Source organism: Epinephelus fuscoguttatus, linkage group LG16 (assembly GCF_011397635.1).
Source record: "Epinephelus fuscoguttatus linkage group LG16, E.fuscoguttatus.final_Chr_v1".
Lineage (NCBI taxonomy): Eukaryota > Metazoa > Chordata > Actinopteri > Perciformes > Serranidae > Epinephelus > Epinephelus fuscoguttatus.
In genome coordinates, this window is record NC_064767.1 from 13,171,929 (window position 1) to 13,199,558 (window position 27,630).

The 27,630-nt window shown below is 41.5% G+C and overlaps 1 protein-coding gene across 1 annotated transcript; it reads right to left on the bottom strand.

Annotated features, from left to right (window-relative positions):
- Positions 1-368: 368 nt before the first annotated feature.
- Positions 369-27,630, bottom strand: LOC125903154 (high-affinity choline transporter 1-like). Its single transcript, XM_049599874.1, has 7 exons — positions 27,447-27,630; positions 6,239-6,355; positions 3,994-4,149; positions 3,742-3,890; positions 2,950-3,103; positions 1,441-1,658; positions 369-1,180 (listed from the first exon to the last, which is right to left on the bottom strand). The coding sequence occupies exons 1-7, from the start codon at positions 27,628-27,630 to the stop codon at positions 638-640; spliced, it is 1,521 nt and encodes a 506-aa protein (XP_049455831.1). The 3' UTR covers positions 369-637.

The window sequence follows — 27,630 nt, forward strand, 5'->3', positions numbered from 1 at the left end:
TAAGCATAGCCAATGCCAATGTTTTGAGATGCAGTAGGGGCAGATAATACAGATATAACAATCAAGGCGAAAAACAAGTAGATTTCTGGTTTTGGTTTAATTTCTATTTCAATAAGCCATTTGAAGACGAAAACGTGAAAAGCAGGTGGATTTCCGTTTTTTCTCATTCACATGAAAATTGGAACATTAAAATAATGCATTGTGTATTTGTTTAACCTGTTATAAAACAAGTTAAACAAAGCTGTGGACGGAGGGTACACCAATAGTAGCATAATGTTGAAAGTTGAAAACAAAAAGCATATGGACATGTTATGGCATGAGATGTAAAATGCTTCATAAACAACAGTAACATACATGGTGATCTCCTTCCTTTCTCAGTCATGTTGATCTTTTTCTTTCCGAATCATTTGAGTTTGTGAATCATGAGTCGTTTGGTCACTTTAAATATTGGACTCGTGGGACGGAATTATCTCCTTTCCTTTCGTAAAGGATGGTGTACCCTATGCCAAAGGAGATTAGAAAGGAAGCATTTAAGTACCTTTCCTTAAAATTTAGAGAATTCGACCAGCTCTTATCATGGCTGCTAGATACTTCTGGGTCATTTCACTCAGTTAGGAACCTTCCTAAGCAAAAAAGACTATTCGACCACAGCCAAGGTCTGAGAGTTGTCTCTATTTAATTTCTCCTTTTCGTTATTTTCTGTGGCTCCATCTGTTGATGTCAGTGGTTGTGGTGACTGCTGAGCTTTCACTTTGAACACATCCCACTTCTCAGGAAGCAGTCCTTTGTTGAAGAGCACAGAAACCAGATAGGAGAACAACAAGATGGCAGCAATGGCAGACAGCATGGATATGGTCTTCACTGGAGAGTACTGGACATAAACACCGTCCTCAAGAGTGCATCCTGGGAAGTGTATGACTGGTGGTAATCCTAGTGAGGGCTCTCCACTGAGCAGTCTCAACACACATCCCACCAGCAAACCCATCATAGCCCCATAACCATTTGAAATGTTGAAGAACAGGATGCAGACAAGCTGAGGGAAGATTACGATGTAGGCCAATTCAGCGGCAGTGAACCAGAACACCAACAAGCTGTTTTTCAGGTTGGACAGTGACGTACCAACCAAGCCCACTACCAACACAGATGCACGGATCACCCACTGACTCTCTCTGTCTGATGCCTGTTGAAGAAAGTAGAGATGAAGAAAAACAGATTAACAGCAAATGATGAAGACTGTCCTGTTTTAATGTCTCTCGCTGCTTCTTTATCTTATAAACTCTTCTTTTCAGTTTGCTTCTGTCTCATGCCACTTTATTCCATTTATACTCCCTTGCATTCCATTCCCTTTCTTTCAAAATAAACATCAAATGTGAACAATATATCAAAAAATTATTTGATGTGATGTACCAAACTGAAAGAACATATGTATTTTTTTTTTACCTGAGGCCTGAAAATGTTCTTGTATATGTTGGAGGTGAACAAAGAAGATGCAGAAAGCAGCGCAGAGTCAACCGATGACATTGCAGCAGCAGCCACACATCCAGTACCGATAATGGAGACGAACCATGGGGTGAGGTGCTGCAGGGTGATGGGAAGAACTAGAACTGATTCCCCACGTTCATATGGAGATGGAGAACCATAGGAGGTCAGGTTCCAGTCTGAGGCACGGACACAAAAGACAGAAACAGTGAAAAATGGTCACATTATTTGTTTGAGGGATTTTGAGAAGACCCTACTGTACATATTAAGTTGTAAAGTAAGCAATCCGTGATGAGAAGTATGGAGTGTGGTGGGTCCGGCTGATCATTTAACCAAGACAGACAGTTCAAATCGCCTTCATGCAGTTGAATGGCAGAGGAACTGATATCGACCCTTGAGCATATGGCCTCCAGTCTGGTACATGTAATCTACAGCAAGAATATTCTCCTCAGCAGCTTGAAATATTAATAAATGAGCTAATCAAATGTGAACAAATAACATATATACACAGAATTATCCATTTGTCAAAAGAAAAATTGGTGTGATGCATTATGCTAGATCATGGGAAACTTAACATGTTGTTACATGCACCACATCCCATTACACAGTCCATTAAAATGTTTTGACAAAGTTGAAAAGATAATCCCATGAAAGGATGCTTATAACTTGTGTATTCTTGCTGATACCAAGGGTGTGCCACAGGGATCCACTCTGGGCCCTCTTCTATTTACAATTGACCTACTGTTTTGTCTCTTTGGTGCTTGAAATTAATCTTCATATCGAAAATAATATTTTATATTGTGTACATCAATTTGCATATCATTTGAGCTGTAGCAAATGTTTTACTGACTATTTAGAGAAAGTGATGGTACTTGTTGTCATTGTTGTAATTATTGGCATTAGTGGTTCTCTTGTTGTGGATTCATTGTTTTGTTTTCTTTTGTTGTCCTTCTGTCCTAGGATTTTTAGTTTTTTATTATTACGTAATGTTTAATTGTGTGGACTCCAGGAAGACTAGTTCCTACCCTGGTTGTGGCTAATGGGGATCCAAATAAATAAATTAATAAATGGTTCAATATTTGGAAGATTGCAGAATAGAAATATTTTGGCATCTGGCTTAATGATGAAAGCAGCAGTGTGATATGGTGATCCATTTGTAGAAATGTTGTTATCTCCACTCCCACTTTTCCACTTTTATGTAAATTACAGGAGATGTTTACAGCACCCAGCCCTTTATTTCAAATGGTAATTGTACAACCTTGGTTTCAAAACCCACCATTTGCTGTGTCTTACTAAATGCCTCAGGCTTGATGAGCAAGTTATGCGAAGTTAAGATGTGAGTGTTTCTTAGTTTCTGTGACTTAACTCTTCACAGGGATTTACAGGGATTGTTCTTTCATGAATACAGGTGCATAACGACATTCTTTTTTGTTTCCCCAGTTTACCCAAATATGTAGAAACTGTACATACCTGTGGATGCAGCAGCTGCCCCAAGCAGTATAGGAGGTATCCCAAATGTAGGTAAGATGACAGCAGCAATAAAGCAAGTGATCTTGGCTGTGGATGTGGAAGATGCCGACAAGGTCCTCTGGTGGAGGCACTGATATCCAATACTCCCCAGTGCCTTAAAAGGAGAACAGTTATTTGTTTGATTTAATCACTGATGTGTTATCCTCATGGGGTAAAAGCTGCAAAATGTCTGCCTGCTGTCAGAAGTGAAGCATCCTTTCAGATGAAACTTCAAATTAGCAGCTACAGTTAGTTAGTCTTACCTTGACATTTACAGACATATTGTTTCATATAAAAGCCTGTGCCTACAACAGAGGCTCCATCTTATTCTTTATTTAAAATGAAAACAGTCCACTGTGATGTTATTTATCATCATTCAGATATCATATATATATATCATGTCAGAAGATATGTATCACGACTGGAGTCAAGTGCATTTTGTACAGGTCGTATTTTTGCTTCCTTACAAAGAATAAGAAATTATCAATCATTATCCAGGTCCGTTTCAGCCCCAGTGTACCAATCCAGGGAGCATGTAAGGTGTTGTTTGTCAGTGTCTGTCCAATGTCCAAAGAGTATGGGTTCATCAAAACAAAGGGAACACAGAACCACTGCAGAGACAAATACAAATGGAGACACACACAATGCTTAAAGACATACTTTGGAGTTTTTGATGCTTTGTGTGAGAGTGGTTTCTGTTTCCTTCAAACAAATAGCCTGACACTATAAAAACTTAAGGTATAGCAAACTTACCAAGCTGACGAATATGAGCACAAGCTGTATAATATCTGTGTAGGCCACAGAGTAGAGACCTCCCAGCAGTGTGTAGGTAATGGCAACGGCAGCAGAGATCCAGATGCACACAGTGTAGGACAAATCCAGGACCACACTCATAATTCCTCCTGCCAAACAAAAAATGGATGGATGGATGGATGGATGGATGTTCATTTATGGTGTACACTGTTACATGGAAGTATGGTGCTTACGGGTCTGTATATACTGTACCTAAACCAATTAGTATTGTGGGAACCCACAGTTGATCCATTAAAAGAGCAGCCATGGCTAGTCCAGCTGTAACTGATTTTCCATACTTGGCATGGAAAGGGTCCAGCATCGTCACACAGTGTCTTTCTCTCAATGGCTTTGCAAACACGAAGCCAGCTTCACGTGAAAGAGGAAAGAAGACATCACAATCAGAAAAATGAAATTAATCAAGCGAGGGGGAAAATACTTAAAGGGATAGAGTCCTCACATCCCTTGCTGAGATCAGCGGGGGAGCGGCTAGCACACCTAATGGCTGACGGCGCCCCAGACTAACGTCCAAGAACACAAAATTGAAACCACAAAATATCTCCAGCATGCTCGTCCATAGTGATCCAAGTGTCCTGAAGCCCTGACATAAAAAGTTGTTTCAAAAAACATCATATGAACTCTGTTTTTAGCCTCACTGTAGCCTGTAGCTCTGACTGCTTCTCTGTGCTCTGGGTTCACGTGTGCACGCTTGTGCGAGACCAGTGAAAGCATGAGCGTTGCTTACCCGTGTTTACATCACGTGACACATGCACCGCAGGGGGAGACAACAGTTACCACAGAGCTAAAAGATCATTTGCACTACGGTCTTTTAGCAAAAGACAACCCAACATGTCTGAAGACTTTGAAACTGAGGAGGAACAGCATTTCTTTGTTGAGCCGTATTTGTTTGAGCCCGAGTATACGGACGGAACTCAGGCTACTGGACGAAGCAGCTGCCGCAGCTCATGAGCCTAACCCTCAGCCAGCTGCAGAATACCGGAGTCGAGCACTGGAAACCTGGTGGTGTAGTTGTTTCAAATGCAAAGCAATGCCAAAGGACGAGGAAAGTCTTTGCTGCTCACACTGGGAATTGGTGATGCCTGCACTTGAGAGTCTGGACATCAGTACTGATGAGAGTGTTGCTCTTGAGAGACCGTGCATCACCGATCACCCCGAGCATGCACACGTGAGCGCGGAGCACAGAGAAGCAGTCAGAGCTACAGGCTACAGTGAGGCTAAAAACAGAGTTCATATGACGTTTTTCCAAACAACTTTTAATGTCGGGGCTTCAGGACACTTGGATCACTACGGATGAGCATGTTGGAGATATTTTGTGGTTTCAATTTTGTGTTCTTGGACGTTAGTCTTGGGCGCCGTCAGCCATTAGGTGTGCTAGCCGCTCCCCCCGCCGATCTCAGCAAGGGATGTGAGGACTCTAAAACTTCACCAGAGCCTCCGTCAGCATATGGGTGAGTAGATAATGGCTGAATTTTCATTTTTGGGTGCACTATCCCTTTAAGAAAAAAAACAACAGCTAGATGAACTTTTATATTTGTTTCTTTTTGGCTTTTCAACATAAGCAGAAGTTGTACAACAACCTGAGGTTCAGTAAGTAATCTTTAAAAGTGGTAATGTCTGCTACAAGAGTATTTCTTTTCAGTGGTCAAACAAATTCATCAATGTAAGATCAATTATGAATTCTTACCAATAGATAAATTATTCTAATTTTAAAAAACAACAACTATTAAGGGGATCAAATTGTCATTAAATGTGCATAATAATAATTATATTTAATTGATATTTCACAACTCAGATATTTTAGTTAACTCAAAATAATCAGAAATGTCAATGCAATTGAGCGCAACAAACCAAATGTCCGTCCAATGCACCTGGGACTATAGGCATAGTTAGGGACTGTCCTAAATCTGCAATATAACCCATTTCAATATTTAGTACCTTATATGTTTTTCAGCATAAAAAAATGCCATTATAGAGAGTGGCAGCCCATAAACAATTCATATCTGTGAGTTTAATCAATAAATCAATCAATAATTTTAAAAATGTGACAAATCACAGGGGCAACACAGTGGTGCAGTGGTTACCATTGTAACCTCACAGCAAGAGGGGGTTCCTGATTTGAACCCAGGGTGGGAGGCTCCAACCCCTCTACACCTACCCCTTTACATTTGTTTTTCTCCCACAGTCCAAAGAAATCCAGTCAACAGCTTGCTCAGTCATGAATGTGTCGACATGAAACCACCTCTGATGTGTCTTCAACATTCCCTCACAATTTCTACAGTTGTTGTGAGATGAAAACGGTGAGACTGCTCTTAGAAAATCCCTTAGCATCATTATTAATGACCTATTCCTGTCTTTTGAGATCAGCGATTGTTAGGCTATGTTTGTTTTGTTACACATACAAACATACAGTATCCTGTCAGTGATTTCAAACTCTTACCAATGATAAAAGATGAGCTGTATGCAGTCATCATCATGATCGCCCAGGTTAGTCCCATAGAGGGTGTGTACACCATCTCAGCTGTTCCAACAATGAAGCCTCCCCCAATCCACGTAGCTAGAGGATGAATAAACACACAGCAAGTAATGTAGTGGACAAACAGCAGCTTTTTGGACAGAGGATAATAATGATAATAATAATAAACTGTATTATTATGGCAGTCATGGCTTCTTTGTATATATTACAGTGAACTGTGAGCTTAGTTTTCCTCAGATTCTCTTAGTCTCTTCAACACTGTTATTGTTTAACCATGGGGAAATTCTGTCTGTCATCCTTTCTTTAACCTTTAGTGGAACGACAGTATTTAAAGCAGAACATGAAGACTCAAATGATTATATGATATATTATTTTTATCAATGGGCTCTAGTTTCGCACTTGCGCTTCGCCAACTGGGTGTGGCCAGGCGGATTTTACTGCACCTCTTTACCACCTCCGTCCCTCCTACCGGCGCAAGTCGGAAAGAGAGAGGAGAGAAGGCGGGAGTGGGTTTTACACACATCACACCAATCAAATGAGCCCCTCTCCTCGCCCTTAAATGCGCTGTGCAAAGGTGTAATGAGAGTTTACTCAATTCGCCATTGCAGAAGAGAGCAGCAGCGTCAGACGGCCAAACTCCTTCCAGGAGGAAACTGATGTTTTGGTCCGGGAGGTCTGCTCGCAGTGTCCGAATATACAGTACTGCGAGCAGACCTCCACGGGCTGATGATTCAAAGGTAGCCTGGGAGGAGGTCACCACAATTGTAAATCAATGTTGTGTTTCTCTTGTACGGGCATGCGCTCTCTCTTTCTCTTTCGCGGTCTCGCTCTGTTTCTTTTCTTTTGACTTTTCTAAGATGACAGATGCTGAATATATACTCCCTATCTGATGCTGTGGCTGTTTGTGGTTGGCTGAGAGGGATGTGAACTCATTAGTTTGCAGCTGTGTTAATCAAATCAGGTTGGGTTTCCATTACGCGTGCCAAACGTGCCAAACGTGCCAATCCCCTTTGATCTGACATCAGATGTGACGGGACAGTCGATATAGAGATACATTTATGTGCTGATTGCAGATAGTTGCATTGAATAGTGGTTTTTTGGGTATTTATTGCATTGTTAATGTGCCTGATATTCTGGAAACCTGCCTGTGAGGTTTTGGTGACGTGTGCGCACTGGCCACCGGTCAACCAAACTTCGGCTTACACCGTCTGCGCTCCGCCTGCGCTGACAGTAGATGTGGTTTCAGCTGGCGAGCTTTTAGTGCACCTTCGGCAAAGCCTTTTGGCACGAAACTGTCACTGCGCCAAGCTGGATATGTCGACACCTCCCCCTGCTGTGCCGCCACACCCATCTCAGCACACCTCGGTCTGCCAAACTACCAAACTGAGCGCGCCTCGGGTTGCGCTGCTTGAAACTAGCTCTGCATGGGGTCCGCCACCCTGCGCCACCCTGCGCTGCACCGGGAAACTAGAGCCCATTATGTTAAAGAACTCTGCTTCAGCATTGCCATCTAGATATCTCTTTTGAACCAAAACTTCACCTCTAGTCTTTGCTGATTGTAGTTTGGCAGTTGGCACCAAAAAACACATAGTGATGGTCAGAGATACTGAAACACTGTCATAGTCCAGGGGCCAAGGCAGATTTTGGTATCACTTAAATAAAGGGACCAAACAGTTTTGGTATTTTTGACTTCCTCTATGTCTCTACATTTTGGTATGATAGACCTGCCTATCTAGTAGCTTAATAAAAAATTTGGACGATCTTTGGGTCCTCTCCCTGAACCCATCTCTCAAAGAACAGTGATTTATTTTTGAACAAAATGTCTCTATTGTTCCAAATCAGGTAACTGTGTAGTGAGAAATTGTGTTTATATATTAAAGACCATGCTAGAAGGAGTTGTTCATGAAATGCAGATAATTTCACAGGGAATTTCTCAGTATTGTAATTGCAACATAAAATAAAACTTAGGCCACCAAATCTAGAGAAAATGTGATGGGGAATTAAGTTCCATATCGAAGTGGGTTTTTTTTTTTTTAGAATATGCTTAGTCCAATTGATCTTTGTTTTTTGTAATTCAAGTTTTTATTTCTTTTATCTTTGGTGTTTGACAGTACAACATTTTACATTGTGAGACATTGCTTGTTATACACACTACATGTACCATCAGTGGCATAGATAAAACAAAAATAGAAAATAAAAATTCAGTATAAATAAAACCACTTGTATAAAGGACATGTTACATAGCTAGGAAGAATATCCATACAGCAGATTATAATGTTGGATACACTCAGGAAGGTATTCATGCTGCAGGCTCATTAGGCAGTGTGATGTGAGTCCAGAACAAGTCCCAGATTGGTGCCTTATTCTTGTTTCTAATAATGGCATATCACTTCCCAGCCAGTTGCTCAGATTGTCCACAACTGTCTTCCAGAAAGGTTGAGTGACAGGGCACTCCCAGATGCAGTGTAACAGAGTACCTATGTCTTTCTGACATTTCCAACACAGGTTATTATTTGTTATACCTGCTCTGTTGAGTCTCTGTGGTGTCCAGTAATACTTGTGTTTTATTTTGTATTGTGTAAATTTCCCTTTAGCTTCCCTAATGTATTTACCATTGTTAGATATAATTCTTAGCCATTCCTCATCACTCATCAGGCATCCCAGGTCTTTCTCCCATATTGTTTTCAGGCTCTGACAGCCATCGCTGAGTAGTTGGTTGGTTGTTCTATAAAATATAGAGGCTCGGTGGCACTCAGCAGGTAACGTGAAATAGTCCATGATGTGGTTTCCATCCTTGTACTGAATCCTGGAGGTAATACAGTCCCTGATCTGCAGATATTTCCAAAAATGTTCCTTTCCCTCAAGATTGTATTTTCTTTTAACGTCAGAGAATGACATGAACACCCCTTCTTCATATAAGTCATCAATATGACATAATCCATTAAGGTGCCAGTCCTTCCAATATACTGATGTCTTTCCAATGCTGATCATGGGGTTATGCCACAGAGAAGAATATCTTTGTTTACAATGTGATAATTTATGCATTTTATGTATTTTGGTCCAGATCTCTTTGGAGTGAGACATTACTGGATTCAGTACATTATGTGAGGACTGGGATAATCTATCAATAGGAGTAAAAGGAGATGACAGCTTATTTTCAATAGTAACCCACTCTAGCTGGTTATCTTTATTCTAGTGTTTGGCTAGTTTGGCCATTTCAAAGGAGACATAGTATAATCTCGGCTCTGGCAACCCCAGACCTCCTTTGTCCCTAGGAGAGCACATTTTGCTGAATTTAATTCTGGGTCTTTCCTTGTCCCATAAAAAATCTTTAATTATTGTATCATACTGTTTAAAGATTTGGGGAGATATAGTTACTGGCAACATCATGAGCACATAATTAAATTGCGGTGCAACCACCATTTTTATCACATTGAGTTTCCCCCATAATGAAAGCCTAAGTTTCCCCCATTTATACAAATTAGTTTTAATTTTTTGCAGCAATGGTTCTAAATTTAATGTAGGTACTTCGCTGTTTAGTTTGATTCCCAGGTATGTCATCCCTTTTGATATCCATTTAAAGCCGAAATTTGTCAGTGAATTTGAGTTGCATAATCCAGATATAAGCATAGCTTCCGACTTTGTCCAGTTAATTTTATATCCTGATAGTTTGGAGTAAGATTGTATCGTGTTCATCAGGTGGGAGGGTTCCAATTCCTATTCCAATTCCTTTATTCTCTTCATATCCTCTTTTTTCTTTTTAGATGAATGTGCTATCATTTTCCCCCTGATGTACGCTTTGGATGCTTCCCATTCCATTGCTTTTGAGCTTGCACTGCCAGCATTAATTTAAAAAAAAAGATATAAGGTCATCCTTCAACAGCAGCTTGAAGGGTTCATCCTGTAATAGCGATGTATTCATTCTCCATCTACCTTTTTTCTCAGTGTCAGTATTTATGTCAATACTAAGCTCTACTGCTGCATGATCTGAGAAAGCCATTGCATTAATTTTACAATTTACAACTTGTTTTATTATAGTGTTTGATATCAAAAACATATCAATCCTGGAATAGGATTGGTGGCAGTGTGAGTAAAAAGTATATTCCCTGTCACTGTGATTTATCAGTCGCCATATGTCCACCAATCCCATATCCTCACTGACATATGTATTGCAGCTCTATCCTTAGATGTTATTGGGCCACTAAATTTGCTCCTATCTAAAAAGGGGTCTGAAACTTTAAAGTCTACTGCCAGTATTATCTGACCCTCCATTTCACCCAGTGTCCTATTTACTCTGTGGAAACAATTTGGGTCTCCCTTGTTCGGTGCATAAATGTTGCAAAGTGTCATCTTAGCCCCATTTATCAGTGCCTGTATGCATACCATTCTGCCCTCATCATCTTTAATCTCCTTCAGTAAAATAAAACTCAAGTTTTTGTTCACCAGTATAATTACCCCATTCCATTTACTGGAGAAAGAACTATGAAAAATATCTCCAACCCAACCCCGTTTCAGTTTGGCTGCTTCTTCTTTTACAAAGTGTGTTTCTTGTATGAAAGCGATGTCAGCCTTATTATGCTTCAGATAAGTCAATACCTTCCCTCTTTTTGCAGGATTTCTGCATCCATTAATGTTTCAACTTACGCATGTGACATAATTCCTAGCCAAGAAAAAATACCTTGTGATATTCTGTTTAAATCAATATTGGTTATGTCCCCTATTAGTGCTTCATGTAATCTTAACATCTCACTTGTCTCGCTGCTAGTTTTGTCTTTCATCACCAAAAGCAACTCTACGCAAACCAGCTTGTGAACAGTAGTGTAAACTTTAACACTTTTATCATAAGAAAATAAAGAAATACAAAAAGCTGAACTTAAACAAGCCCCACAAAACGTTAGCTGAGGCCCCTGGCTTTTCTCCAGCCACGCTAAAACAAAAGAAAAACAAAACAAGAAAGAAAAATAACAGATGTTTTGGTCCGTGGGGTAGTACGCCTCGAGCCACCTCTCTCTGGTTTTCCGCTCAGACGGTACAGGATCAACCTCAAACCCCCACCGATGTCTGTTACACATTGTCCACTTTTATATCAGTCTGTTTCTCACTGTCCATGTCACCCTTTATTGTGCAATACTTCTACTTTTAGGTAGAGCATTCATGCTTACCCATCTGCATTACAGTTCATTTTGATGAATTTTTCTGCCTCCTTGGCGTTCGTGAAGCTCTGGTTTTTCCCCTTCCAAGTAAATCGCAGAGTTGCCAGGTGGGCCAGCGTGTATTTCACATTAAGCTGCTGTAGTGTTTTCTTTGTGGCCGTAAAGGTTTTCCTCTTCTCTGCCAATTCCCTCGACATGTCTGGAAACACAGACAGTCTCAGTCCTTCCCACTCAAGCCCTCGTTTTTCTCTAACAGCTTTCAAAACTTTCTCCCTTGATGACTGCCGTAGGAATCTGATCAGCACTGGTCTGGGCAGCTGGTCCTTGTTGGGAATGGGAGTGAGTGCTCGGTGTGCCCTTTCTATTTCAAATTCACCTCCGACATCAACTCCGAGCCCGTCACTCAGTATTTTCTTCACGGAGCCCTCCATTGTGCCGTTCGTCCCGTAGGTTTCTTTCAGTCCCAGTAACCTCACTTTATTTCTCTTGCTGTGGTTTTCAAGCATTTGAATACGATCCCATAAAACTTCCATCCTCCTTTCACCGTGTTCTCCGTTGCTCACAAGCCGCTCAGTGTTGTCCTCCAGGTGGGAAATCTGCCCCTCCGCCTCCTCCAGCCTTTTTTGTATGCCGTTCACCGCGTTTTTTTAACTCATTTGTTGTTTCTTTAATGGTTAATATGTCTGCTGCCACTCCCCGCAGCATGGTACTCATCTTGTAGATTTCGGCATATTCTCAATGTTGTGTGACTATCAGAACCAAATTAGTCACTGAGAGGAGAAAGCAGGGCTCTGTCTGACACACTGAGTCCAAGGATGAAACATGAAGCCATTATTGCAGTTTTGGGGGTGTTTATTCTAACCCTTTCAATAAAACATACATTTTACGCAGATAAATTATGAATGGACTAGACTGTGATGGAAAATAGCCTTTGCGGTCAACAGAAATATCAGCACCCTACCTCATCCTCTCTCTGTACCAAGCGAACAGATTCACAGGCAGGTGCAGGTGATATTCATTTGGCAATCAATCAGCCTCACACACATAACTCCACCCACACACATAACTCCGCCCACACACATGCGCAGCCACACCCACTACAGGTGACAAGTGAGAAACACATCCCTGCCTCTATACTCAAGGCTTGCAGCTTTTTCGGCAGGTTGCTTTTCTAGATGCGGCGGCGGCGAATTTGAAGTTACCTTTTCTTCAGTTGGCGGAGTGTTTTTTCCTGGTAGCCATGCGGGCCGTGTCTTTAAATACTTTGACGTGGTCGCCACTGGGGTCCAAAAAACACTCCGGCCCACTCAGGTATAGATCGTGGACACCAGAGAAGACTATTTAGCTAAAAGTTTGTGGGTTGTCATGCAGTAAAATATCGTAAATATCGGTGGGTGAGCGGAGTTCGTCTACTGCGCCACCATCTTGCTCGGCATACCCACGTGACTCTAGTCCAATTGATCTTGAAAATATTATTTAATGTAGTAAAATCCAGTTTAGTTTAGTTTATTCATTCATTTCAACTAAACAAAATAAAACAACACATACAACATAACAAATCCACAGGACACCACTGATAACAAACAATGTAACAGCCACAAACAAACAACAACACAGTTTGAAAGGGGGATGGAAGAAGCTAGGCCTGTCAGGATAACAAATTTTGTTGGGCGATTAATTGCGTCAGAAATTATTGTGATAAGCGATAATATTGCATAATATTGTGCTTTTAAGACCATTTTTATTGTTGTAATTCTGCGGTTTTTATACCATTTTTTAAACTTATATAATTATAATAAAGGCATATTGATGCAAGTACACCCTTTTAAAGAGAAGTAAATCTTTATTTAACAAGAATATTTAGGAATGCAAAAAAAGAAAATCTAAATATCCGAAATAACACGTAAAAACATTGAAATAAATAAATAAAAATAGACGGTTTTAGAACAAACCTGACACACCAGCTCGCTCACATTACTGGGCTCCACCCTGTCATTTGGTTAAAATCTAAAAATACTCCCACACATGGCATTTGGTTTAGGACCTGTGTGTGCACACCACAAGATTTCTCCACGAGCCCCCGCCGACAGTGGACTGTGGACGCCACCATTGTTGTTGTTTCTTGCCGGCTTGTCAGTGCTGGGAGAGAAACAAGCAACCAGGGCTATGGAAACAAGCCCAAAAGAAGCGACTATCATGCATTTAAACAACTTATTAGACAGATATAGGAAGATGACGTTTAGAGAGCAAGCCCAACTAAGCAACTCCACTGGCAAGTGGCAACCCTGCGGCTTGTCCTCCTCACATTTGTTCTGTCCTTCTGCGTGCTGACGTGGGACGTATCCCGCCTCTCACTGGCTGATGCTCTTTGTCAGTCGTATCACACTTCTCCAGTTTTCTAGCATGCCAGATATCCAGTCCCAGTCACAGACGAGGGGGCGATTTGCTCATAGGCTTGTTCACACATGAGGACTCGTCATGGAAGACTATCTGCCGACTCACCCCCGACCCAAGGTGGCTCTCAAGATCCTCTGCGACGTCAAAATGAGTGAGAAGCCACTGATATCACGTGAAACAGCGGAACGGTAGCTTTCCGACAAGGCCAAGCACTTGTCGGTAGTCCAGTGTTTTCACAGCGGAAAAAAAAGATAAATTTACACTAAAACTATGCATAACAAAGCTTTCATACAGCTTTGCACACACATTACTCTTAGATGGATTACTTGAGAACGCAGGCTCGCACAGAAATGCCACACATATCACATGAAAGCGCAGGACCACACACATCATTGTGCTGTCATCCCATCACGTTATAAATACAGATCAATTGTCTACAAAATAAAAACCTGACGAATTTCTTTACAACCCATTATACAGATCTTGTTATCAGTCACTTCATATAGTGAGGAATATCGTATCTTACCACATCTTAGGCTTGCGTGTGTTTCTCCCTGTCTATCCACATTTGTAGTCCGGCTTTCAAGATGCAAATATCTCCATATTGTCCAGTTGACACTCCATCAAACTTTGTATGACAAAACCAGCCACTTCACCTTTGCACACCCAGACAACTGTAGCCTAATTATGCATGCTGACAGGGCCGTAGTCACTATATACATTGAGGGGGACATGTGCCCCCCCACCAATGCCCAAAATACCCCCCCCCAATATCTGAAACTGAAAAACAACAAAAAAAACGATCAGGTCAGGTCAAAGAGCAGCACGGAGCACAGAGAAGTAAGTCAAGATCATGTCGACAAGAAAAGGTCCAGATTTTTTTTTTACTGCAAACAAAGTGGCAAATATTATCTTGGAGGACATCATTGCACTTGGTTGACTATTTTTCTATGATCTTAGATGTAAATATTGCATTTTTCTTTCAGATAAAACACATTTCTGACTTGTGAATGAGTCAATGGAATTTCTTGCAATAATAAAAAAATACTGGCAATCATGTCCACCTGGCACAAACCACATGTTTTGGACAGCTGTGAAGTGACAGAATGTCCCAGCGTCATGGTTCTTGTATTGCCAGATTCCAGAGAGTCTCCCCTCTTCATATATGGCACAATACATCAACTTCCAACCTGCTATGGTGAGATACATGTAAAAATGTAAGAATTTAGTCACACAGATTTTTTTTTTTCATTTCATAATATAAAATACAGGCACACAGAAGGACATGTGGTGATGGCAAATCAGGTTAACCCAGATTGTCCGGAAAAAAACAAGATATAGCATGTGTATGTAGCCTTTATAATGACTGTGATATTAGCTTAAAAGTAAAGGCAGTAAAAATACCCCAAAAAAGGCCTAGGGCCCAAAGAATCTGTGTGTGCAGGTGGAGCTGTGCTGCTAGCTAAATCCTGCAACTCAGTTTTTTTTATTATGCTTGAAGACATGCACCTGTAGTAGAAAGTGAAAGTTGAAACCGCTTGCTCTTGGTGGAACCAAAAAACACATGCGCGTGAGACGGGAGCATGTTATAGCTGTGCGCACACTCACTCATGCACTCAGTTGAGTTGGCAGCATGACCAAACGGAATTTTTTTTTTTTTTTTTGACCTTCATAATTATTTTAAAAAGAAAAGAACAGGTGAGAAGCTTGGATTTGACTCATGCCCAGACAATTTAAGTGACGTAATTTCTCACACAAAATTTTAATGTTGCAGTGGCTATTTCCACAGAAATGCCTTATCTAGCTATGCTACTGTTAGCCTAGGCTATTTTGTGATAGAGCTAACGTTCAGCTAGCCAAAGTGAAGTGAAATTGGCAAGCTAGGCAGTCTAGCCAGCCAGCCAGCTAGCTAACGGCAAACTTTACCTGCTTTTCTGTACATGCTTTGGTGACATCTGGTTATGTAGTAGGGCATAACTTGCTTGATATTTGGAGTAGAAAAATAATATTGGTATCATTTGTTGTTTGATTATCAGTAAAGCACTTTGGTTCATGTATGGGGTGATTGTAAAGTGCTATAAATAAAGTACATTTACATTGGATAATGTTAGCTTTCTTCTTTTCAGTAGTGTCAGGCCTAGGCTAAAGGTCTCTTTTAGAGTCAAATCACATGTGTGTGTGAGAGCAAGCTAGCTAACTAACTAAAATAAGCCATTTTCATTGAAGTTCATGTATTTACTTTGGTAGAGAATCAAGAGAGTCAGAGAGAAGATGGAGTAGGACAAGAGAGAGCAGAGCAACGAGGAAGAGGAGGGAGAGCAGAGGGACAGGGAGGAGGAGAGAGAGCAGAGCAACGAGGAGGAGGAGGGAGAGCAGAGCAACGAGGAGGATGAGGGAGAGCAGAGGGACAGGGAGGAGGAGAGAGAGCAGAGGGACATGGAGGAGGGAGAGCAGAGCAACAAGGAGGAGGAGGAGAAGAGAGAGCAGAGGGACAAGGCGGAGGGGAGAGAGCAGAGCAACAAGGAGGAGGAGGGAGAGCAGAGGGACAGGGAGGAGGAGAGATAGCAGAGCAACGAGGAGGAGGAGGAGGGAGAGCAGAGGGACAAGGAGGAGGAGAGAGAGCAGAGCAACGAGGAGGAGGAGGGAGAGCAGAGGGACAGGGAGGAGGAGAGATAGCAGAGCAACGAGGAGGAGGAGGGAGAGCAGAGCGACGAGGAGGAGGATGGAGAGAAGAGCGACGAGGAGGAGGAGAGAGAGCAGAGGAACAAGGAGGAGGAGAAGAGAGAGCAGAGGGACAAGGAGGAGGAGAGAGAGTAGAGAAAGGAGGAGGAGAAGAGAGAGCAGAGCGACAAAGAGGAGAGAGAGGTACTTCAACAGCAGCAAGGCCAGATGATGGCTCAGAAAGTTCTGGCAGTACCTATTCTGAAAATGATCACGAAGAAAGAACAAATGATGATATCCCAGACTGCTGGACAGAAAAGCAAGCAAAGCAGAAGAAAGACATATATCCATGGTTTGTATATCAAGGTAAAGCACTTGGTTGTTCAATCTGCAACAAGGTAAATCATGCTGGACCAGAGATGGGTGGAAAACATAAGCATGTAGCAGAGGAGTGAATCAAGGTAAAGGTGGTTCCATCAGGAATAACAAAATGTGCACAACAACAGTCTCTCCGTAAGAAAATACATTGCCACAGAACATCAGACTTTCACAAGGCAGCTGAGAAAACAGTAGAAAAGGCCAAAGAGAAAACAATGGAAACTATGACTGCTGAGGTGATGAGGGATCAGTTTTGATCACTGACAGGGTGTTTAGAACTGTATATAAAATCAACAGATCTGGAAGGCCGTACACTGACCTAGAAAAAGACATAGACCCCCAAGTCCTGAATGGATTGGACATGGGAAGGACTTTACATTCTGATGAATCTTGTGCAAATATTACCCAGCACACAGCAACAGAAATGAGAAAACAAGTAATTGCAAGTGTTTTAGAAAGCGAGTCAAAGATTTCCATTATGGTTGATGAGTCAACCACCATAAGCAAAAAATCAGTACTAATAATCTATGTCAAAGCATGTGTAGGCAACAGCGAAGAGCCACTGACATTCTTTTTAGATATTGTAGAGCTCCCGTCCACCACTGCAGAGGTGACTCATACAGAATTGCTCAATAACCTATCTCACCATGGTTTTACAGAAGACATACTAAAGGAGCAGCTTGTTTGTTTTGCATGTGATGACGCCTCAGTCATGCTTGGAAGAAAGTCAGGTGTGGCAACCAGAATGATCAACCAGTTCCCTGGCATTGTTGCCTGGCACTGTACGAACCACCGCTTGGAGTTGAGCGTAGGAGATGCTGTTGAGGAAGCTGCAGGTCTTAATCAATTTCAATCTTTCTTTGATAAACTCTACAGTGTCTATCATGCTTCTGCTAAAAACTGAAGAGAGCTGACTGCATGTTGTGAGACACTTTCAATGCAGTTTCAAAACATAGGACGAATTTTGAGCACAAGATGGGTAGCTTCCGGTTACAGAACTGTGAGAGCTGTCTGGCAACAGTACCCCGCCCTATACAAGCACTTTTCAGAAGCATCTGTGGACCAAAGCCAAAGCCCTACAGAAAGGGTCATGTTTCGAGGTTTATGTCAACGTCTCTGTAGTCCAACCTTTGTGCTCAACCTAGGACTCATGTGTGATGCCTTGGAAGAACTGTCTGACTTCTCTCTCTCCCTGCAAGATAGCAGTATGACACTTTACAAGGCAGATGCATCACTCGGTCGACTGATTCGGGCAGTGAAATCCATGGCTGCCTCCCTGGGTCTGAAAACACAGGAGGCACAGCGGGCAGTGCGGTTAAGTAACTTTAAAACAATTGCTCTAGAAACAAATGTCAGACATGACCGTGCAATTAACCAGTAGTTGTTTTTTAATACCCTGGCTGGAAGTCTTGAGCAAAGAATGGGGTGTCTACCAGGCAGGCTGCACAACAGTGAGACATTTCAGCAGTTCCTCTCCAATATCAAAACCCTGCAGCCTTCCAACTGGCCAGAGGAGTGTGGGGTGAGATATGCTGAAGGAGAAGTGCAGGAGCTCTGCACTTTCTTCAAGCTTGATAGTTGAGAGGCAAAGAGGTGTGCAGGAATACATTGACACAGTCAAGGCCAGTGGTGAGAAAAGTCGTCCTCCAAAAGAGCTTAAGCCTCTCCTACAAGCAGTCAACACACTTGTTGTCTCCACTGCAGAATGTGAACGCGGCTTCAGCCAAATGAACATTATTGCCAGATTCCAGAGAGTCTCCCCTCTTCATATATGGCAGAATATGTCAACTTCCAACTTGCTATGGTGAGATACATGTAAAAATGTAAGAATTTAGTCACACAGATTTTTTTTTCATTTCATAATATAAAATACAGGCACACAGAAGGACATGTGGTGATGGCAAATCTGGTTAGCCCAGATTGTCCTGAAAAACCCCCCCAAGATATAGCATGTATATGTAGCCTTTATAATGACTGTGATATCAGCTTAAAAGTAAAGGCAGTAAAAATACCCCAAAAAAGGCCTTGGGCCCAAAGAATCTGTGTGTGCAGGTGGAGCTGTGCTGCTAGCTAAATCCTGCAACTCAGTTTTTTTTATTATGCTTGAAGACATGCACCTGTAGTAGAAAGTGAAAGTTGAAACCGCTTGCTCTTGGTGGAACCAAAAAACACATGCGCGTGAGACGGGAGCATGTTATAGCTGTGCGCACACTCACTCATGCACTCAGTTGAGTTGGCAGCATGACCAAACGGAATTTTTTTTTTTTTTTTTGACCTTCATAATTATTTTAAAAAGAAAAGAACAGGTGAGAAGCTTGGATTTGACTCATGCCCAGACAATTTAAGTGATGTAATTTCTCACACAAAATTTTAATGTTGCAGTGGCTATTTCCACAGAAATGCCTTATCTAGCTATGCTACTGTTAGCCTAGGCTATTTTGTGATAGAGCTAACGTTCAGCTAGCCAAAGTGAAGTGAAATTGGCAAGCTAGGCAGTCTAGCCAGCCAGCCAGCTAGCTAACGGCAAACTTTACCTGCTTTTCTGTACATGCTTTGGTGACATCTGGTTATGTAGTAGGGCATAACTTGCTTGATATTTGGAGTAGAAAAATAATATTGGTATCATTTGTTGTTTGATTATCAGTAAAGCACTTTGGTTCATGTATGGGGTGATTGTAAAGTGCTATAAATAAAGTACATTTACATTGGATAATGTTAGCTTTCTTCTTTTCAGTAGTGTCAGGCCTAGGCTAAAGGTCTCTTTTAGAGTCAAATCACGTGTGTGTGAGAGCAAGCTAGCTAACTAACTAAAATAAGCCATTTTTATTGAAGTTCATGTATTTACTTTGGTAGAGAATCAAGAGAGTCAGAGAGAAGATGGAGTAGGACAAGAGAGAGCAGAGCAACGAGGAGGATGAGGGAGAGCAGAGGGACAGGGAGGAGGAGAGAGAGCAGAGGGACATGGAGGAGGAGGGAGAGCAGAGCAACGAGGAGGAGGAGGAGAAGAGAGAGCAGAGGGACAAGGCGGAGGGGAGAGAGCAGAGCAACGAGGAAGAGGAGGGAGAGCAGAGGGACAGGGAGGAGGAGAGATAGCAGAGCAACGAGGAGGAGGAGGGAGAGCAGAGCGACGAGGAGGAGGATGGAGAGAAGAGCGATGAGGAGGAGGAGAGAGAGCAGAGGAACAAGGAGGAGGAGAAGAGAGAGCAGAGGGACAAGGAGGAGGAGAAGAGAGAGCAGAGGGACAAGGAGGAGGAGAGAGAGCAGAGAAAGAAGGAGGAGAAGAGAGAGCAGAGCGACAAAGAGGAGAGAGAGAGAGAGGTACTTCAACAGCAGCAAGGCCAGATGATGGCTCAGAAAGTTCTGGCAGTACCGATTCTGAAAATGATCACGAAGAAAGAACAAATGATGATATCCCAGACTGCTGGACAGAAAAGCAAGCAAAGCAAAAGAAAGAGATATATCCATGGCTTGTATATCAAGGTAAAGCACTTGGTTGTTCAATCTGCAACAAGGTAAATCATGGTGGACCAGAGATGGGTGGAAAACATAAGCATGTAGCAGAGGAGTGAATCAAGGTAAAGGTGGTTCCATCAGGAATAACAAAATGTGCACAACAACAGTCTCTCCGTAAGAAAATACATTGCCACAGAACATCAGACTTTCACAAGGCAGCTGAGAAAACAGTAGAAAAGGCCAAAGAGAAAACAATGGAAACTATGACTGCTGAGGTGATGAGGGATCAGTTTTTGATCACTGACAGGGTGTTTAGAACTGTATATAAAATCAACAGATCTGGAAGGCCGTACACTGACCTAGAAAAAGACATAGACCCCCAAGTCCTGAATGGATTGGACATGGGAAGGACTTTACATTCTGATGAATCTTGTGCAAATATTACCCAGCACACAGCAACAGAAATGAGAAAACAAGTAATTGCAAGTGTTTTAGAAAGCGAGTCAAAGATTTCCATTATGGTTGATGAGTCAACCACCATAAGCAAAAAATCAGTACTAATAATCTATGTCAAAGCATGTGTAGGCAACAGCGAAGAGCCACTGACATTCTTTTTAGATATTGTTATTATTGAAGACATACTAAAGGAGCAGCTTGTTTGTTTTGGCTGTGATGACACCTCAGTCATGCTTGGAAGAAAGTCAGGTGTGGCAACCAGAATGATCAACCAGTTCCCTGGCATTGTTGCCTGGCACTGTATGAACCACCGCTTGGAGTTGAGCGTAGGAGATGCTGTTGAGGGAGCTGCAGGTCTTAATCAATTTCAATCTTTCTTTGATAAACTCTACAGTGTCTATCATGCTTCTGCTAAAAACCGAAGAGAGCTGACTGCATGACACTTTCAATGCAGTTTCAAAACATAGGACGAATTTTGAGCACAAGATGGGTAGCTTCCAGCTACAGAACTGTGAGAGTGAGTGAAATGAGGGCCACCCTGGAACTCAGAAGTTTATCAGCTTTGATTTTCATCAAATGTGTTAGTACTCCCCTGAAACGTTTTTCCCCAAGACATTATATAAAGTCTTGGCTTCAAAAAAAACATGTCTTGGCTAGTAACGTCCAAGCAAGAGCACGTGAAAGCAAAGAGAAAATCATGACTATGAGCCAATATGGAGTCTGTTATGAGAACTAGTGATATGTTGAGATGATTACCAGGGTGTTTGTGAGACATGAAAATAAATTCACTCTGCTGCATAAAAAGGTGTATTTAATCATTACTTGAATACACATGACAATTATAGTAGGATAAAAGGAAGAAATTGAATGGAATCACACCTACTGCCAGATTGTTCTTCAAACTCCATGCAAGACTCTCCAGCACTACCTCCCGGATTGATCTTCTGTTATCGACCCTGCCTGCCTCTGACCCATCTATGTCGTCTGCTACCCGGTAAACTCACCAGCCTTCTGTCCCTGACCACGAGTTCTGCCTCAGCGTCTCTGTTTTCCATCTGTCTGTGGCTGTGTGGTGTTTTGCTGCCACAGTGTTTCAGCGTGAGTGCTTTCGCCTGCCTGTTGCCCCTGAACCCAGAGACTGTGTGTGGGCTCTGAGCCTGAGGAGTGGACTGTTAATTGTCTTTGTTGGCTCAGGTTTTTCTGTTTATTCTGTGTTCAAATTATCATTCATTACCAACTGTCACTGAGTGCTGCATTTCGGTTCAGTCACACCCGTTACAAGCAGTACGAGTGTAACAAATATTAAAACCATCCCTAAGGGTTAAATAAAATATTTCAGAAAATTTGTAATACAAAAAATACTTGTCTTATATGAGTGATCAACCGGGCAAGTTACATGGGGATATATATTAGTTTATTTTTCACCCTATTTGTAGTGTTTTGCCTATACGGGTGTAAGTTGTTTACAGAGTGAAACTATAATTAAGCTACTAGATAGGCAGGGCTATCATACCAAAATATAAACTAGAGACCTGTAGAGAGATAAGAATGCCAAAATTGTTTGGTCCCTGTGGGTGATAGGGGCCTAACAAGTTGTGAAAATTATCCCTTTAGCCCTTGTACTAATGGGGCCCCATTCTCTTTGTCTGTTTCTGGCTGCACTAGTTACCTGTCAGGGGCTGGTGACATCAGGTGGTGAGGTGAATAATCTAATAACCTATTTTTATGATAACATAACATTCTTTGGCACATATAAATGCAATTTTGGGGTGACTGGATTATTTACATTAATAATGGCAAACACATATATACATGCCTTTTGGATTTTTTATTCCTTATTCCATGTCCGCCTATAATTCATGTGTGTTTAGGTGTATACATTTTTTAAACAGAGCAAGGTACTGATGAAATCTTTGCTCCGTTGTGTGCGTTGTTGTCTGTGAACATTCAGTCCAAATTTGGTGACATTCTGATAATTATTTCCCGAGATTCATGTGATAAGGCAGACACCGTCCTTTTTGGAGAAGCCTCAATTTGGACTATTTTCAATTTTGGGGGGGACACAAAAATCATCCAAAAATTTTATTAAGCTACTAGATAGGCAGGTCTATCATACCAAAATGTAAACTAGAGACATAGAGAAGGTCAAAAATATCAAAGCTGCTTTCTTTCAGCTTCGCCTGCTCGCCAAAGTAAAGCCCTATCTCTCGCCCAAAGACTTGGAGAGAGTTATCCATGCCTTCATTACGTCTAGGCTTGATTACTGCAACTCTCTGTATGTGGGCTTAGATAAACGTTCTTTGCGGCGTCTGCAGCTAGTGCAAAATGCTGCTGCTCGCCTTTTGACCAGCACGAAAAAACGTGACCACATCACACCGGTTCTGGCCTCTTTGCATTGGCTTCCTGTCCGCTGCAGGATTGATTTTAAGATTTTGATGTTTGTTTTTAAGATAGTGAATGGTCTGGCCCCCCAGTACTTAGTTGAACTCATCCATGTTCACACACCAGCTAGAGCACTGAGGTCATCAAATGAGTTGCTTCTAGATGTCCCGATATCTAGGCTCAAAACTAAAGGCGACCGAGCCTTCGCGGCGGCTGCCCCAAAACTGTGGAACAGCTTACCATTGTATATTAGATCTGCCCAGACTCTTGAGATATTTAAGTCGTTGCTGAAGACCCATCTCTTCTCGTTAGCATTTGACGCATGTTGAACCGAACATTGCTGATGTATGGACTGTTTTTGTTGAATCTTGTGCCTATTGTGCACTTTATTTTGTTTTCTATTTTTACTCTTAATATTTCTATGTACTATGTGCTCTAATACTGTATTTTTCTATTTCTACAGTTGTATTTTAATACTTTAGTGCTTTCTAGATTGTACAGCACTTTGGCAAACCTCGGTTGTTTTAAATGTGCTATATAAATAAATTTGACCTTGACCTTTGATCTTGACCTTGACATCAGATATCAATCCTGAAATGTGTGTCGCTGGAGAACCGATCAAAGTAGTCACTGAGTTTAAATATCTTGGCGTTGTCCTTGACCCTACTTTGTCTTTCAAAAAACAAGTAAAAAGAGTAATGCAGACTGCCAAATATAATTTGGCTAATTCGATACATGAGGAACTGTCTAACATCCACTGCCGCGCTCCTTTATATGAATGCAATGATCATTTCTCTTCTAACATACTGTATGACAAGCTGGACCCATGCAAAAAGTACAACGCTGAAACCCATTCTCTCTCTGTACAAGCAGGCTCTCAAAGTGCTTGACATTGTCACATTCACAGCAAATATAACATCCTCAGCTGGTGTAGTGTAATGTACCTGTTTAGTCTTATGCTTTACTATCAGTTGACCTTTAAAAATACATGTCCAGGCAGTATACTCTGCTCGATCATAACCAGTCACACCTTGGTTTATTGTTTCATGTATCCACATAATGTGCATATAAACACACTCATTCGTGTATTGTATTGGATGCAGGATCTGATAGGATCTGATGTTCAAGGACTAAAGTGGAAAGTACCTAGGATCTGATAGGATTTGATGTGCATGTATGACACCATTATGTTCGATCTGATAGGATTTGATGTGCATGTATAACACCATTATGTTCGATCTGATAGGATTTGATGTTCATGTGTAACACCATTATGTTCGGGCTTATGTGGGAAGGATTAAAGAGAAGAGGTGGAGATTCGACAGAATCTTCACCAGCATAAAAGAGAGCACACAGAAAGCAAAACTTCAGTCCTGCTCCGGAGCTTGACTCATTGAGTTGTATGTGTTGTTGCCTGTGAACACATTAAACTCAGTTGCGCTCGATTCTACGTGTCTCCAGTGATTCCTTGACTGCTGAGTATTTGGTTTTAAAGATACTTATTTTGGACAAGAGCAAAAGCAGTCTAAAAGTTGAAGACGAGATCGGGACCCACCAGGCCCAATTCCGGGCCCTGAATTCTGCTTCATCACTGGCAAAACCGAACAAAATACACTGACGCCTGCCTGTTGTTTAAGATCCTAAATGGCATTGCTCCTCCACCTCTCAGTGCTTTTGTTAAACAAAAAACATCTGATAACAGGTCTACGAGATCTGCCCAGAGAGGGGACTGTATTGTACCTTTCAGGTCCAGCTCCTTCAGTCAATCTTCCTTTGCTGTTAGAGCCTCACAGCTTTGGAACACCTTACCAACTGAAATAAGATACTGTGCCACTTATCACACATTCACAAAAAATCTAAAGTACTGGCTTTTAAAAAAACAAAAATGTGATCACTCCTAACTAGTTTAAGATGTATTTTACCATTGTTTATTAACTTGCTGCTAACCTGCTAAATGTCTCTGTCCATTGTCAGGTCCCCAGTTTTGCATGGCTTGGTATGTACTAACACCCAATAGTCTGATTAATACCTAGATTGTATTTTATCATGCAGAGCATCAAGTTCTGATGCTCTGCATGGCTGACTATATTGCATGATTACCATTGGACTGTATGTTGCTGCTCTGTGCTTCTTGCATGTTTATCATTATTCTGCTGCTCTGCCTGTCTATCGCTGCTTTGCATACATGACTATATGGCTTGACTTCTATTAGACTGCATGCTGCTGTTTTATGCTTTTTGCATGGCTATTATGTATTATTATGTTGTCCTGTTCTGTTGTAAATACTGTATCTTACGTTTAATGCTTCTGTTTTAGGTTATGGTTTCATAACATCTTGCCGGAGGAATACAGTTGTGAATTAGGCAGCTGGTTAAAACTGGCACATTTACAGTAATGTTGATTAATGTGTACTGTCCTTTTTATAAATAAAATAATCTGAAACTGAAACTGAAGTACTGTTACTTGTTCAGCCAGTCTTGTCGTTGTTAGACACAGGGTTGTCAAATTACAGTGACCTGTGAACTATTAACAACAACTACCTTCTTGTTCTCAAATTTAACTTTGTGAGGCCTCTGTCATTCGTCGAGTTTCATCCATTCTAATTCAACCCTAAAGTTCATTGCCAGGAGGCTCTGCAGGGGGGAGCTGCCATTTCTGTTACCCTCTTTTTCTCCTGGTTGGGGAGTTAGCTAAAAGATTGTACTTTTTCTTTTTTTTCTGGCAGTCAGCTTGCTAGCTCAGGACTAATTGTTTGTTAGTCTGGCCTGGGCTCTTCCTGGTGTTCCTTGTATAGCTGGCAATAAAAGGGTTAAATTACACTACCTGACTCCTCATTTCCCCATCTAGCCTTATGTTGCTTCCCTCACCCCTAGACCACCTTGGGTGACATAACAAATGTAACGATGAGCACTGATAGCACTGCTTTGAGCTCAAGTGCAAGGTATAAAGTCACCCAGGTCAATGTCATTACACAAAAACTATACAGAAAAGACAGCTGACTGACTTATAACATTTATAGTTTGGAGGACAGGCTTCTATCAGTGTTGCTACACCAGTGTAGCCAGGCATCAACTAAAAAAAAATGAGAGCAAAATGCAAATTATTTTCGGTTATCAAATCATCAACCAGGAAAGATTTGTGAAGTCAATGATCAAACATTAATAAGAGCTAATTTCAGCTGCAGGGACTCTGTGACAGGAGAGGAGACGGGTTTTGGCTGGACAATGACAAATTTAAGATGACTGAAAGAGGTACCAGATGGCCTGTAAGTTCTATGATATGTCTGACCACCATACCACCGGCTGTTTAGGATCACCGGTATGCTCGAGGAAGCAGCATGGGATCTGGCTAGTTTCTGACAGACATCTGAGTACTGATGTTTGTGTAATAGTTCATCCATTTCATTGAGCTTAATTGTGGCAGCTTTAAGTTTAACTCCTTCATTGGTGAATGTGGTGGCAGTGAGGCGGGGGGAGTTGGGCTCCTGATGAGTGTGGTGAAGGTGGGGTAGTTAGATGCTGCTACTACCTCTCTCACTGGGAGTCTACCTAGCGCAGTCAGCCATCTGGTGTCTCTGATGCTCTCTGGAAAGGTTTTGTTAATATATTTATTACTTCATTGCCATGAATATCAAATATATATTTTACATTTTAGCTCCCCATACTTAAACTTATTATTAATTGTATTAAAATTCCAATAAATATTCAAATGGGTTCAAGCCAGCATTGACATTTAAAACTTGAAAGCTGGGTAAGATCGAGCTCTTTGACAGTTCAAGGACACCTGCGTTAAAGATAAACAACAGGTTTTATGACAATCAGTCAGATGCTCATTCATTCATGTCCAAACCTCTACTGGGCCACGCTCTTCAATGGAAACTCTGTTGCTTCCTATTGGTCAACTGCAGAAACATTTTGGGGACATGCTTTAATGGTTTAGTTAAAACATAGTCCACTGAATTTAGTGATGTTTGAACAAACTCTCATTGATTTATGACCAAATTCTGAGAAAGGTGATTGCACTTGTTTGGAACAGTTGGTGCCCTCTAGACCTCTTTTAAAACGTGGCTCATAATTATTATTCTGCAAGTTGAAATCATGAGTTATCTTAGATGGGGGTTTTTTTTGTAGAGGTCGACCGATCAATCGGCCGACACACATATGTGTGTGTGTGTGTGTGTGTGTGTGTGAGCCCACCCAGTAAAGAAGTTTAAAGATATCTTATATCCTTAATAATCCTGACTTTATAATTCATAGTTTCCATCCTACTTTTGTCAGCTGTGTTCTCCTCACCTGTCATTGTGAAGATCCCCACCACCAGGCTAATGCTGCGGTTGCCCAGCAGTGTCATCTCCATTCCAGGGGCTCCACTTCTCCTCTTTTCCCTTTTGGATTTGAAAGAAGCCCAGATGCCAGTCCCAAGTACCAGCAGGTAGAAAAACACCATTGCTATTACTCCTGGGATGTTAACAGCCAT